Raw genomic sequence first — 14683 nt, 5'->3', positions numbered from 1 at the left:
CGCTGAGTGTAAATGTAATAAGTGACTTGAAAAGTAAAATCACCCCCTTGTGCAATGAATAAAATGAGATGTACACATCTGAAGTACGTATTTATCAGAAAGTCACTCATATTCACCAGACCACCACAGACAACATATTATAGAGCATGTAAGCCAAAAAGGTCCACATTACGCAATATATGCCAATAATGCCTCAGTATTTACAGCCAAGTTATGTGCAATAATATCAACCGTGAATATAATCAAAGAAAACTCATTTCATAAGATTGTAGCAACTCCAGAAGTGCTATAGAAGCCATTCAAATTTACAATCCCAAAAATAATATTGTACAACAGATTTAGCTTTCACTCCATAATGTTATATAATAATGAAAAAAAATATTGAAATATGTTGGATCCCGGCCCAGGTCGGAATAAAAGGAAACGAAGAGGCCGATAAAGCAGGTAAAGAAGCAATCCTCATGATAAGAGCAAATATTAACATCCCTATTAGTGACTGTATTAGCTATGTAAAAACAATCATTGTAAATAAATGGCAAAATGTATGCAATGAAGAACCTGAAAATAACAAATGAAAACAAATAAAACATGATGTTAGACAATGGAGTTCATCATATCAGAGAGACAGACATGCACAAACTCGTCTCCGAATAGGCCATAGTACTCATCTGACACACGGACACTTGATGAGCAGCCCATATGGCCCTGCCCCAAGTGCTCAGAGGGCAAGGTGATGATAACGGCCAGACATGTGATATTAAAACGAAAATTAGAATATTACTTGATTTATTCTGAATTCTAATATACATTTCTAGTGTGTATATGTATGGAAGCATGAGTAAATGTATTTATCGTGTGTGTGTGAGTCCAGGATGAAAGCACATGCCTTTGTTCAGTTTTTGAAATAATTTTAATTAATTCAGCAGCATACTGAGTGACTTATTTGTTTCCAGTTCATGGCCTCAGGCCTAGACCTGGCATTTTATTCTAATCCTTCGGGTCAGTCCATTGAGAGCTGAAAGTCAGCTGTGGTCTGGTTAAAATACTTTTATAGAAACAATAATTATCGTTCTTTGGTGATTAATCGACTTTGGATTCTTCAGTATGGTTATCTTCATGTCTTCTGTGCATATCCAATTTTGTATTTGGCTGTGGATACCATGCCTCAGTTGTATGTACTTTTATATCTTCAAACTCTGGATTCTTCAAACTCAATATCCTCCTTGTTCCTTCAATGGAGTAAGTTACCCGAACATTCGCGTTGTCAAAGTCAAGTTAATGTAAATATAGGGATTTTATTTTAAAGTTTTCGCCTTTCTTATGCCTACCAATCGTGCTGAAAGAATCCCAATTTATTTTCTTTAATGTTGAAGGGTGTTAGAGCCTGGAGCTGGGTCTATTAGCTCAACCATAACACTCGTTCAATACTTTTGGGTATGCACAAAGTGGATTAAATATATGCATCAGGCAATTTTAGATAGCTGACTCCTCCAGTAAGCTGGAACACGCCATACCTGCCAATGGTTGCTTTGCCATGCAACCTTAAACTCAGTAGTCTGCTACTGGATGAGCCACGTTTTCTTGATTTCTAAGGCTTCTGGCTAAGTATATCTTCCTTTTCCCAAATCTGGATCTAACCTTTAGTTAAACAGGACATAAAAAAGGAATGTTTAATGGTCTTGGTAGCTCCTGTTGGGTTTAGCAAATGGCGAACCCAAGCTATGACCTTGGTCCTTGTACAAGACCAAATCACTTCTAAATTAAAGGAGCCTGCTCTGAATGGCCATAACCATTTGGGTTACTGTACAAACCTCATTTGAAGACAAATTTGTCAACGTCTCAATAATGGTGAGATTTCTACTATAGTTTTATCTGCTCAAGGGCTACATCTGCAACATTGCCAGTTTTAGAAGCTGCACCGTGCTCTAGGAGGAAGCTCCAATGGGAACCACTGAAGCCTTTCCACCATATATATATTATTTCCAGATCCTTGCTTAACATCTTTTGGAGAATCCAGAGATGCTTGAGACTATTCCTTTCCCAACCTCTGGCCATGGCAAGACTGGTTGAGGCAGCAATGCTTCATGTTATTGAATAACAGAGCTGGGAATCACCACTCAAAGTTTGGTTCTGCACTCCGGATCTCAACTCAGAGATGGTTGCCGCTAACACTACTTCCGCAACTTTTTTAACTTTAGGAAACCGCTATCCACACCTCCACACCTCCGCTACTGTTAATTTTACCGTAAAGCACAACCAAAGCACAACCCAAAATAAATAGCTTTTTTAATGAAACAAATTCTAACACATTTATTGATTTAAATACAAAATAGTAGGAAAAACTATTTTTACTCCATTAGGGTAATACCCTAATAGAGTAAAAATTCTTTGCAAGGATACAATTGTACCCTTATAAAGTATATTACTGTATTAAGTATCAAACCACTAAATCAGCAAGAAAAATGCACAAAATGTTTATATTTTGAATCTCCTCCTCCTCTTCCTTCTGCTGCTTCTTGAGGGTCTTGAAGTTCCCCTTCATGTAGATGAGGTGTTCAAAGATTTGGGCGGTGAGGGACAACCTCTTGTGCTTTAAGATGTCTGACCCAAAGCTAAAGAGCTGCTCCACAGAGACTGATGATGGCAGTGGTGTGTTGTACTTCAGGAAGACAACCACCCAAGCCTCCCTAAACTCGACTTTAACTTAATACCTGCTGGTGCAAAACTTAGGGGTGAATATGTTAGTCTTATCCTCTTCATCTGAACTGATTCAGTTTACTTCAGAACTGCAGTGTCCATAGTTTGGGATACAAAGATGATGGAGTCTTTATAAACTGATTCATATTTTACCAGGAAATTTTACAGCCCCATCACAAGGTTCAGATATAATTCCCTGAACTTGTTCACTTAGAAAGCCGCCTAATCTAGCGCACTACCTCAAGTTTTCTTACTTATGACAGGAAGATTTTCCTAACTAAATATCTCTCAGGCATATGTAAGTTGATGAGCTTGGGTTAAAGTGTGAAATTTTGTGTCCAGAGTGCTGCTGACCAAAGGAGTAGGCATATGTGATCTGCATTTGTGCTGTGTTAAGAAATAGGAATTGATGTTTAACAATCTCGTTTGTATATGTTTCAACCTTTTACTTATCAACAGAAGAGAGTGCAAGTTCTCACTTCGAGTGTGGCTCTACGTCTATAGTAACCTGAGGGTACCTTTAATAGATCTTTGCATGAGAAATCATTTCCTATATTCAAGCAGCTCTCCCTAAAGATAGACTTTCTCTTTGGTGCGTACAAATGACCCTGTAAACCCTCAGAACTCATAGTCCAGGAGAAGTCTACTCCCTACTCGTCCTCGCTGTCTAAGAATTAATGGAAGCAGGCAATCCATGTCTCTAAGACCTGGTTAATAATTCAGTTTTTTGTGTAATGTATAATTTTCACTTACCTTTTTTTTTGTTTCAATTTGTTTGTCCTTTGCTCTGTGCAGCTATGTACTGCAGTTGTTTTCTTAAGCAATGATATATACCGTTTTCACAATTCAGAAGATGAACGGTGGTAAAATAAAAAGAATCCTGGTTCTTAAGAAACAGTCTTTCACAAATTACTAGTCAGCTGCTATGAATAGATAATGTTTTCAATGAAGACTGAGTTGGTACCTGATCAATACCATCTGAGTTATAAAACTCCAAACACAACATTTTCAAAACAGGTTCTCAGCTCTAATTCCATATTTAATTATGATAATTACGATTTCTGTTACAAAACGATTTATGATAGTACTTATGCTTATAACAGCAGGTGGCTTTAGAGTAACACACTCCAATAGTAAATGTTTTAATGTCTGGCATATTACAAGATTTTGAGACCTTTAAGTTACTAACAATGCTAAATAAAGTAGCAACTCTGATGCAACAAGACCTGGTTATCATAGCAATGTCAACATGCAATTTCACGCTTAATGATAACCTATATAATAAAAATAACATAATCAGTAATTCTAACAAAACTAATGAAGATACATTTATTGTAAAAATAGGGAAATTTATATGGTAAGCAAAAACTGGAGAGTATGGAATGTGTTACAATTAATATTTCTTTTGGACGGGAACAGGCATCCTGACATATATATGGTCCTCTTTAGCAGGTGATCTTAAGAGCCTAACATGGCTCCCACTTTGGAGTTTGATGGGTTCTTTTGAGTATGTAGACACTAATTCATCAACAGATTTGAATGTCTGAAAAAAGAATAATGGTATATTACATACCTAAAACAAATCGCTATTCTTTTAAAACTATTTGGGCACATAAGTCATTAAAATGTACACATCATGAAATAATTAGCCACATTTTCCTGAAAAAAGGACTGCAAACCTACTACACTGTAAGCCTATGAAAGAGGATATAACAGTTTTCAAACATCTGGCCACCATACATGTAACATGTAAATTAAGAGATGTATACCTAAAATTGTAAATGATTCACATGATCTAAAAATTAAAGCAAACCTTTTCCAAAATTAAATTATTCTGTATATTATCAATGGAAATGCCTAATCTAAAATGTTTATTTAGTCTTGTTGTACCCTGCTAATCCCAACCCCTTGATGAGGTGGGGGCTAAAGGATCCGCTGCAGGAAGAGTATGCTCTTTTATGCCTACTCTCTCTGAAGTGGGTTCGACTGAACACTGGGACCTTTAACTTCTTTACTTCTCCTCCTCCTCCTCCTCCTATAAATTTTCCTTTTCACACCTTCCTCTTTCGTTGACGACCTTGGCTTGGTATTGGATTATGGAATCCACTGCTCTTTTAACTTGATGGGGGTTGGAGTTAGACGTAATGCCACTCCACTCGTAAAACTGGAGTACCCGACTTGGGTCCCATCTCGACGGACTGACGACCTTTAAGGCACTGGGCAGTTACATATGTGGGCAACATTATTGCTCCTCCCCCAGTTGAGTCTCCCTGGTGAGAGGGACCTCATCCTGGTTGAAATTTATATATTTTGTATTATGGCGAACAAGGCAAACCTCCCTGCGACTTCTGGCATGGATAAGGAATATTCTAAAGATTGCCCCAATTACAGAATTCAGATGGTATTAAGGCGCTAAAACCATTTAATAAACTAAAAAGAAGTAAATATCGTGGTCACCCAACCCTGACTCACTTCGACGCCCTCTTGGGAGTGGAAGTTGGTCAAGGTTTCTAACCCTAGAAACTGACCAAAGAATATCAGCACAGAAGTTGATAAATTGTTTATTGAGCAGCCATTCTACGATTGACATGTCGTTTAGACAGATAAATGAAAAGACATGGCTTATAGAAGTCACAACAGAAAGTCATCCAGAAGATTATATATCAATAAAAAATATCGATAACATAGATATAAACATAAAAAACATGATACAATACACAGTATTTAGGGTACCGTTGTATTTCCTGAGAATAATATGCCAGTTGAAAAGAATATGCTGTTGGACTCAATTAAAAAGATACCCCAAAGTACAGGATTGTGAACCATATGATCTAAAAAGTAGACAGATAAATAAGCAAAAATTAAAAATTGCAAAAATAAAATGTGAAGGTTAAGATCTACCTCAGGAAATAAAAACTTTAGACTAAACCAGAGAAAAGCATCTGGCTTGTCTGTTGGAGAAGTTGCCGAGTATATCAGTGGCGGAAGTACATTACGAAATCGCAAGAAGTCAGGAAGTCTGTGAAGTCATAGAGTTGGTACTAAACAGCTGGTTTGGCAGCAGTCTTATCCCTTGATGGCCGGTTGATATTGTGTGATTTGATTGATTTTGATATTGTAAGGTTGTTGTCCATGTGCCTGTCTGGTTGTGGTGAAGTTGAAGAGGTTGGTTGTACTGGTTGTGCATTTTGGTGTCTGTGAGTTGGCGGTTGTGGACAGTGTTGGTGTTGGTGGTTTGTCTGCTGAGTTTGAGTTGTTGTATGATTGTCGTGTTGTTTTGAGCTGTTGGTGTTCATCTGCACAATGATTTGTCATGTTTTTAAGTTATTGTATGGTTGTAGTACTCGATTGGTTGGTTTGTGATGCGAATCTCAGTGGTGGTTGTGTCTCAACTAGCCTAGCCTATATCCAGCAGACAGCACAGAGTCTAGCCCTGAAGTCAGCCCTTGATGGTGAGTATGTGAATGTGAGAGTTTTGTTTGTTTTCCTTGCTGAACCAGCCATCCTGCATGTAAATAGTAACGTAAAGGGGAAAGTGTGGCTGTGGGAAAATTTGTCAGCCAGTACGACTAAGGTAATGGTGGGAAGATTACTTGCTTCCTGTCCTTTGTTTGTGATCCCTCCACAGTAATTTTTGGCGCCCAAACAGGGACTGCTGGTGTGGCAGCTGCAGGACGATTGGTCTGGTGGGTATGAGTGGCGAGAAAATTAGGATGGAAGGATTGAGTGAGGTAGAGATGTTGAAGGAGGAGCTGCAGTTGTCGAGGGAAGCTAAGACAAGATTGGAAGTAGAGAATGAAAGGTTGAGGGTAGATTGTGAGGAGCTGAAGAGCGAGTTAGAGGAAATGAGAGGAATGCTAAGGAGTGCGAAAGTGGAAATGAAAGAAGAGGTGAAAGGAGCAGAAGAGAGAATGGTTGAGAAAATGGAAAAAAATTCAGAGTAATGATGAATGCAGTGTAGGAGATGATGAAGGGATTCACTGGGTCTTGTGAGGGGCCAGGAGTGGTGAAAAAAGTGGAAGAGAGTACGAGTGAGGAAGGTGATTTGGTTGTGATAAGTAAAGGAAAGAAGGGGAAGACAAGATAAGGATAAACCGGAGGACAAAAATAAGAAGGGGGCTGAGAAAAAGAAGACTAAGAGAAAGAAGGCTAGTAAGGGTGACGGACAGGATGGGACTAGGACTGAATACATTGGGGAAAGGGCTGAGAGTGATTCAGATAGCGGCGAGTGGAAACAGGTAGGTAGAAAGAAGAAGGGTAAGAAGGGCGTTATCAAGAGCATGGATGTTAGTATGGAAGTTGATTCGATGTATTCAAAAGAGGTTAACCCTCTTACGCCGACTGGACGTATTTTACGTCAACATTTTTGTCTCCTGTGTGCCGACTGGACGTATTTTACGTCGACTTACAAGTTTTTTTTTAAATTCGCGGAAAAATACTTATAGGCCTACCAGCCTAAAACTTTTGAATCACGCGCCTTGGGGGATGCTGGGAGTTCACGGATCAAGGTGTTGTTTTGTTTACAATCGTTACGCAGGCGCGCAAGCGCGAATTTCTTTCTTGCCGCACTAAAAAGTATCAGTGACACATCTCGGAAATTATTTCGTCACTTTGACATAATTTTTGTACCATTGTAAATTAGCCGTTACATGAAGTATTATATATGAAAATGTGCGCATTTTTATGTACAATACAACAATAAAATACTCATGATTGTAGATTTTATCAGTTTTGAGATATTTTCATATAAATAACGATAATTGCCAAACTTTCAACCTTTGGTCAACTTTGACACTACCGAAATGGTCGAAAAACGCAATTGCAAGCTAAAACTCTTATATTTTAGTAATATTCAATCATTTATCTTAATTTTGCAACTAATTGGAAGTCTCTAGCACAATATTTCGATTTATGGTGAATTTATGAAAAAACTTTTTCCTTACGTCCGCGTGGTAACTCTTCCGAAAAAAATCATACATGCAATTGTGGTAATGTTTGCACCATTTTAAAATTAGCCGTTATATAAAGTTTTATATATGGAAATGTGCGCAATTTCATGCACAATACAACTAAAAACAACCCATGGTTGTAGCTTTTATTAGTTTTGAGATATTTTCATATGAATAACGATAATTGCCAAAATTTCAACCTTCGGTTAAATTTGACTCTACCGAAATGGTAAAAAAACGCAATTGTAAGCTAAAACGCTTATATTCTAGTAATATTCAAGCATTTACCTTCATTTTGCAACAAATTGGAAGTCTCTATCACAATATTCCGATTTATGGTGAATTTATGAAAAAAATAACATTTTCTTTACGTCCGCGCGTTAACTCTTCCGAAAAAATCATACGTGCGATTGTGGTAATGTTTGCACCATTTTAAATTAGCCGTAACTTAAAGTTTTATATATGAAAATGTGCGCAATTTCATGTAGAATACAACAATAAATAATTGAAGGTTGTAGCTTTTCTCATTTTTGAAATATTTGCATATAAATCACGATAAATAGAAAAAAAACCACGTTCGGTCAACTTTGACTCTACCGAAATGGTCGAAAAACGTAATTGTAAGCTAAAACTCTTACAGTTTAGTAATATTCAGTCATTTATCTTCATCTTGAAACAAATTCGAAGTCTCTAGCAAAATATTTAGATTTATGGTGAATTTAAAAAAAAATCTTTCCTTCCCTCCGCGCGCGGATTCTCCGCCACAAATCTCCGAAATGCGTACGTCCCATTCTCGGAATATTTGCTCCGTTTCATATTAGGCATTTCACAGAGTTTTATATATGAAAATGTGTGCAATTTCATGTAGAATAAAACTAAAAATATTTGAAGGTTTATATGCAATTATTTCCGAAATAATTGCATATAAAAAATATATATATATATAAAAATTCGACTTTTGGTCAACTTTAACTCGTCAGATATGGTCGAAAACTGCAATTGTAAGCTAATACTCTTACAGTATAGTAATATTCAATCATTTGTCTTAATTTTGAAAGAAATTGGAAATCTCTAGGACAATATTTAGATTTATGGTGAATTTTTGAAAAAAATATTTGTTTACGTCCACGCGTTAAGAATTCATGCATTATTTTGTGATAATATTTTCTCTGTGTTGCTTTTATCGTTTTACAATGTGTTATATACCAAAATGATCAAAATTTAGTGTACATTACAACGAAAAAAAGGTAACTTGTTACCTTTAACCGTTTTGCGCACAGCGCGATTTGAATATAATTATATATGAAATTTTGTTTTTGCGCTATCGTATATCGCATTATTTATATATGATAATGATAATTTTTTTAATTTCTGATGATTGCATACTAAACTTCGGGCAATGAAAAAAAAGGAGCCAAAAATGAACTCTTAATCTTGAAAACTAAGCGCGCTGTGATTTTTTGAAAAAAATATTTTTTCCGCTTCCGCGCTCACTCCGAAACCCCTCCGGCATACGGGAGACAATTTTTTATTTACCGCTCCGGCGTAAGAGGGTTAAGAGGGATCAGAATGGAAGTAGCGAAAGTGAGAGTGAGCAAGAAGTACAAAAGGCTGTGTATATGAGAGAGGTACGCCGATGTGGACGATACAAGGAATATGGTAGTAGGGGTATAGGGGACATTTTTTAAGGAACAGGAGAAGTATTGTGTGGTTAAGTACAGGGATAACAAGAGAGTTTGGGCAAGAGAGTAAGGTAGCTTTTTGATGGTTTTTTTGTTGAGTATATATGGGGTAATGATGAGTGTAGGGAATGTGCCGTATGAGAGTGTAAAAGCTAGGATTGCGGAACAAGCAAAGAGGATAAAGAGTAGCATTAATATAGGAGAAAGCATGATTTTGAAGAGGCAAGAATGAATGTTGGTGTGCCATTGTCAGTGTATGTGTGCAGGTTAGAAACATTAGCTAGGAAAAAGTTTGGAGACGAGGGAATAAATGAGTGTAAAAAGTTAGTGAGGGAGTTGTTAGCAACTGTGCCTGAGAGTGTGTATGAGTTTATAAATCTAAAACGGAAGGAGAAAATGAGATGGACAAAGGAGACAGTAACATGGAATGATATTTTAGAGATAATTGGGGATCAGCATCAGGACCGAAGTAAATGAGGGTATGCCTGAGTTTAAGAGCTATAGGGAGGCAGTTTTAGAAGGGCCGAGGCAAATGGCAGACCAGCGGTTGATAGGAGCGTTAGAGCAAGTAATGTAAGTGTGGTGAAACCTAAGAAAGATCAAAGTGCAAGTGTTGGAAGATTAGGGTCAGTTAGCTGTGAGTGAGAGCAGAAGTGTTATAGATGTGGGAAGCCAGGATGCAAGAAGAATGAGTGTCAGTGGGCATTAGGAGCTTCTTCGGCTTTGGGCAAACAGGCCATTTAGTGAGTGAGTGTTAGAAAGATAAGGATATTAAATGTTACAGGTGTGGGCAGGTAGGACATATATGAGTGGATGTCGGGGTACCCATGTGACCGAGATGTGTGGTAATTGTGGAAAGAATGGGCGCTATGCTAGGATGTGTAAGGAACTACGTGAGAAATGTGTTGAATGTGGAATGGAAGGTCATGTTGCGAGAGCGTGTAGGCAAAAGAGGATGAGTCAAGCTGGGAATTCAGGAAACTAGGTATAAAGGGGATTCAGTTGGGCAAGTCCTCTGGTGTGCGGGAAGTAAGAGTGATGCATGCGCATGAAGGATTGTTGCATGAAAAAGGGTTTGGGGAGAGAGCTCATGAATGTATAAGTGTAAAAGTGAGGTGCAGAGGGGTGCCTGTGGTGGGAATGTTGCGTGAAAATATAGAAATCAAAGGGGTATTGATGGATGAAAGTGACTTTTGTTTGGTTGAAGGAATGAATGTGATAAGTATGATATGTTGTTAGGGTACAGGTTCTTGAAAAAGTGTGGGACGGTGGTCCATCTGATCACGAATATGATTGAGTTGCATATGGAAGGGAATGTACGTGAAGAGTTGTACTTGGATAGGGGTGGAAGGATAATCAGGTAAATATGGAAGAGGGTGCTGTTGGTTGTGAAAGAGAGTGTAAAAGTGCTGCGAGAATTCTGAGAAGTTGTTAGTGTGAAAGTTGCGTGGCTGGATAGTCTGTGACAAGTGTGAATATATGGTTGAGGGTGTGGATGCGAACAAGTTGGTAAGAGCAAGCATGTATGTATATGACAGGATTGTCGATATGAAAAATCCTCGAGTTTTTGTAGCCTTGTTGTTGAGTGTTAGGAAAAAGCGAGTGCAAGGTATACGTGAAGGTGATTGTATGGGGTTGTTATATAAGTTGGTGAATGCGGACGATGAAAGACATGTTGAGGTATGGCAGATGATGACGGGTAGTGTGAAAGTGATGGTTGGAAGTATGATGAGTTGAGAGAAAGAGTTAAGGTGGATGAAAATGTTAGTGACAATGAGAGGAAATGGTTGAAGCAGTGTGACAACGATTTTGGAGTATCTAAACTTTCCGAATTCAAGATAGTTTTGGAAGATGATACCCCCATATATCAGCATCCCTGACACTTTTCCACACCTATTACCCGAGAGATTGAGGAACAGTGTGAGGGACTTGAGAGAGTGGGAGTGATTGAGAGGAGTGAGAGTGCTTAGAAGAGGCCCATAGTCCCAGTACGTAAGTCAACTGGAAGTTTGAGGATGTGTGTAGATTACAGAAGGGTAAATGAGGTGACTGTGAAGGAGCGATTCCCAATGAATGTGGTGTCTGATTGTGTGCATAAGATGCATGGGATGAGAGTGTTCACAAAATTAGATTTGGTAAGGGCTATTACCAGATGTCTGTTGAGGAAGGGAGCAGGCCTGTTACGGCTTTCTTGAGTGGTAGCTGTCATTATCAATTCAAACGGTTAAGTTTTGGGTTAGCCAATGCACCTGCTGCCTTCCAGAGGGCGATGAATGTAGTTTGGCTGGTTTTGATAGAAGGGAGATGACTGTGTTTATAGATGATGTTTTGATTGCGAGTGAAACTGTTGAGGAGAATATGGAACTGTTTGAGAGCGTGTTAGAATGTTTGGAAGAAGTGGGGTGAAAGTGAAGCTAGAGAAGTGCACGTGGATGGCTAGAGAAGTGGAATTTCTTGGTCATAAGGTGAGTGCGAGTGGTGTAAGGAAGAGTGAAAAGTTTGTGGAAAAAGTAAGGGAGTTTCCACATCCCCAGACTGTGCGTGAGTTAAAGTTTTTTTTGGGAAGAAGTTTGTTAGGGATTGTTTGGGTACAGGGAAGCTGTTGACTGAATGGACAGGGGAGAAAATTTGTACTAAGCTGAGGTGGGATAGGCGAATGGTGCGAGCATTTGAGATATTGAAAGAGGAGGCTGCTAGAGATGTCACCTTGTCTTTTCCAGACTATAGTGAGGATGTGAGTAAGCTTGAGTTGTATACTGATGCGAGTAATTTTAGTAGAGCGGAAGTATTCAGTGGTTTAGAAGGGGCTTGCGGCAATGAGGTTATGTGTGAAAGCGTCGAAAGTGTTTTTGTATAGGGTAAAATTTATCATAAGGACGGACAACCGCCAATCAGTGTATATGATCAAGAAGGAAAGTGTGAATGCTAGGATCACGAAGACGATTGAGGATTTGAGTGAGTTGATTTTAGATTAGCACATGTGCCAGGGAGTAAAAATGTGATTGCTGATACGATGTCTAGGATGCATGGTAAGGGCAATGGTGTCGTGAAAAGTGACTGGGATCCGAATATGGTACCTGAGGCTTTAGTTGTAAAAGAGAGGTTTGAAGGGGATGACAGAGTGGGTGAATGTTTATTTTCAGCATTGAAAGACTTGGAAGGTAGTCTGGTTGAAGAGGTACCCGGTAGTGTGAATGAGTTTCGAGTGAAGTTGATGTGTGATGTGCAGAGGGAAGTTGCATATACGGAGGAACAAGTTGGGGAAGAGGAAATGTTGCATAAACTGTTGTCAGCATTAGCTGAGTTGTTTGGAATAAAAGTGTTTTTGTATTTTGGATGGGACAGACTGGTTGAGTATCAAGGGAGGGTAAGTGCATGTAGAGAGCATGGGGTTTTGATGATTAAGTGTAGGAAACGTGGTTGTAATTGGTTGGTTAGGAAAAGAGACTGTGAAGGGGTTTGTGATGTGGATAACCAAGTGGACATAGCAGTGTATGCATGGGACTCAAGGGAAAATGGTGACATTTGTCAGAATAAATGATAGCGAGTACTGTAGTTTAGTTGACATGGGGGCACAAGTTTCCTTAGTAAGTGGGTCTCAGTAGTAAGTGAACTTGAGAGATGCAATTAGGATGTGAAAAGGCAGTGTACACTCGGCAAGGAAAGTCAGGATACAGTTTTCATTAGCCTTCGTTCATTAAATTTCCCATTTGTTTTTACTGAAAAGACACAACCTCACTAAATTTACTCTAGAATATGAAAATACATTGCATATTATATCATATAAGTTAAAACTGCAAAACAAAACCGTTCAGTTACTTAAAAACACGATATAATTGTGTCTAAAGTAATTGGAATTTCTCAGATGGATTTGTTCATAGAGATCTGGTAGATAGAGTGTGAATTTCTGATTATAGAACTATGTATAACGACGACAATATTCACTCGTTTTCCTTCATGAACGGGAATATTATTGCATCATCGTAATGGTGAATGTAATTATTTTAATTTCTTCAAATTTATGTTTGTATTCCAAAGCGTTTAAAGTTAGCTGACGTCAATGGCAGTCAATGTTTAAGGTAGGTTGAGCACATCTAGTTGCATCCACAAGAGCATTTTCTATGTTGTGAGGAGGAGCCCTAGAACTTCGAGCAAGAAAGCGCAAGTCACTGGATACTGGCTTACGTAAAGGATTTCACTCGTAGTTAGCCTACATGACTGCTTTACTTTACCACGAGGCTGAAAGATCTCCCAACACATCCGCATTTTTTGCACGATACAAAACTTTAATTGTCTGTGCACTGCATATTGAGTTGTTTGTGGTAATAAATATTTTTACTTAACACAGCTTTTTTCGGGAATGATTTGTGGATGGAAAACGATTTTCAAAAGTACAAACTATGTAAAGAGAGCAAGAATGACTGCAGCCTGTGTTTGAAATTTTCCATGTCTTTTTACAATCTTTGAATGTTACGGCAATTGTCGAATGAAATCAAGATTAGGGTATGAGCTGCATAGCGAATTAACTTCAATACTATGGTCCTTCAAATATTATCTAGCATAGTGCAGCTCAATCTTGGCACCCATATCACCCTGTTTCCCAAGTATCTGTGCACCGACTCACCGCTCTTTCTTGTCTTTCCCCATCACAAGTCTGTCACCAATACTATAATTCTCTCTCACTCTCTCTCTCTCTCTCTCTCTCTCTCTCTCTCTCTCTCTCTCTCTCCACTTCTAAAACATTCTTAAAAAAATATACATCACCACTCAATCTCCCAAAGAAAATATAATGAAACTAGGTAGTTATAAATAGGCCTATGCTTTCATGTAAGCAGATTTTGCTCTCTCTCTCTCTCTCTCTCTCTCTCTCTCTCTCTCTCTCTCTCTCTCTCTCTCTCTCTCTCTCTCTCTCCCCACTTTTAAAACACATTTGAAAAAATATTATCACTCAATCTCTCAAAGTAAATATAATGAATTAAGTATATATAGATAGGTCTATGCTTGCGCATTCTCTCTCTCTCTCTCTCTCTCTCTCTCTCTCTCTCTCTCTCTCTCTCCCTTCATAATATTTCATTCTTTATTGTTCCTCACGATTTCCACAAGTACAGCCCAAATTTTAAAACATTTTCTCTAATTTTTTAAGGATGTATGATGTAGGCATAGATATGGGAAATGGAATTCTTAGAGAGGGGAGCAGAAAAATAGCTAGGATCCAAGATAGTAATGTATTTGTAGCAAGCTTTATGGGTATGATTGATATTGCTAGAAGTAAGAATGATTTATTGAGTGAGGAAGAGACTGAGGAAATGCAAGATAAGAGTTTGGAGATAACTAGTATGTTGTGACAATGTGTTT

General features: G+C 38.3%; 1 protein-coding gene across 4 annotated transcripts in view; it reads right to left on the bottom strand.

Moving 5' to 3' along the window:
• Window positions 1-3816: 3816 nt before the first annotated feature.
• LOC135205978 (uncharacterized) overlaps window positions 3817-14683 on the bottom strand; it is a 143857-nt gene continuing 132990 nt past the window's right edge. For 3 of the 4 annotated variants that reach the window (XM_064237175.1, XM_064237160.1, XM_064237168.1), the window contains one exon: window positions 3817-4240. In XM_064237175.1, the coding sequence (XP_064093245.1) occupies window positions 4091-4240 (150 nt within the window). In that variant the 3' untranslated portion in view covers window positions 3817-4090. The remainder of the gene's footprint in view (window positions 4241-14683) is intronic. The other variant, XM_064237154.1, reaches the window with a different exon arrangement.

The sequence above is a fragment of the Macrobrachium nipponense genome, chromosome 11 (assembly GCF_015104395.2).
Source record: "Macrobrachium nipponense isolate FS-2020 chromosome 11, ASM1510439v2, whole genome shotgun sequence".
Taxonomy (NCBI): domain Eukaryota; kingdom Metazoa; phylum Arthropoda; class Malacostraca; order Decapoda; family Palaemonidae; genus Macrobrachium; species Macrobrachium nipponense.
Note: the sequence above shows the minus strand (reverse complement) of the source record. Positions and strands in the feature narration are given on the sequence as shown.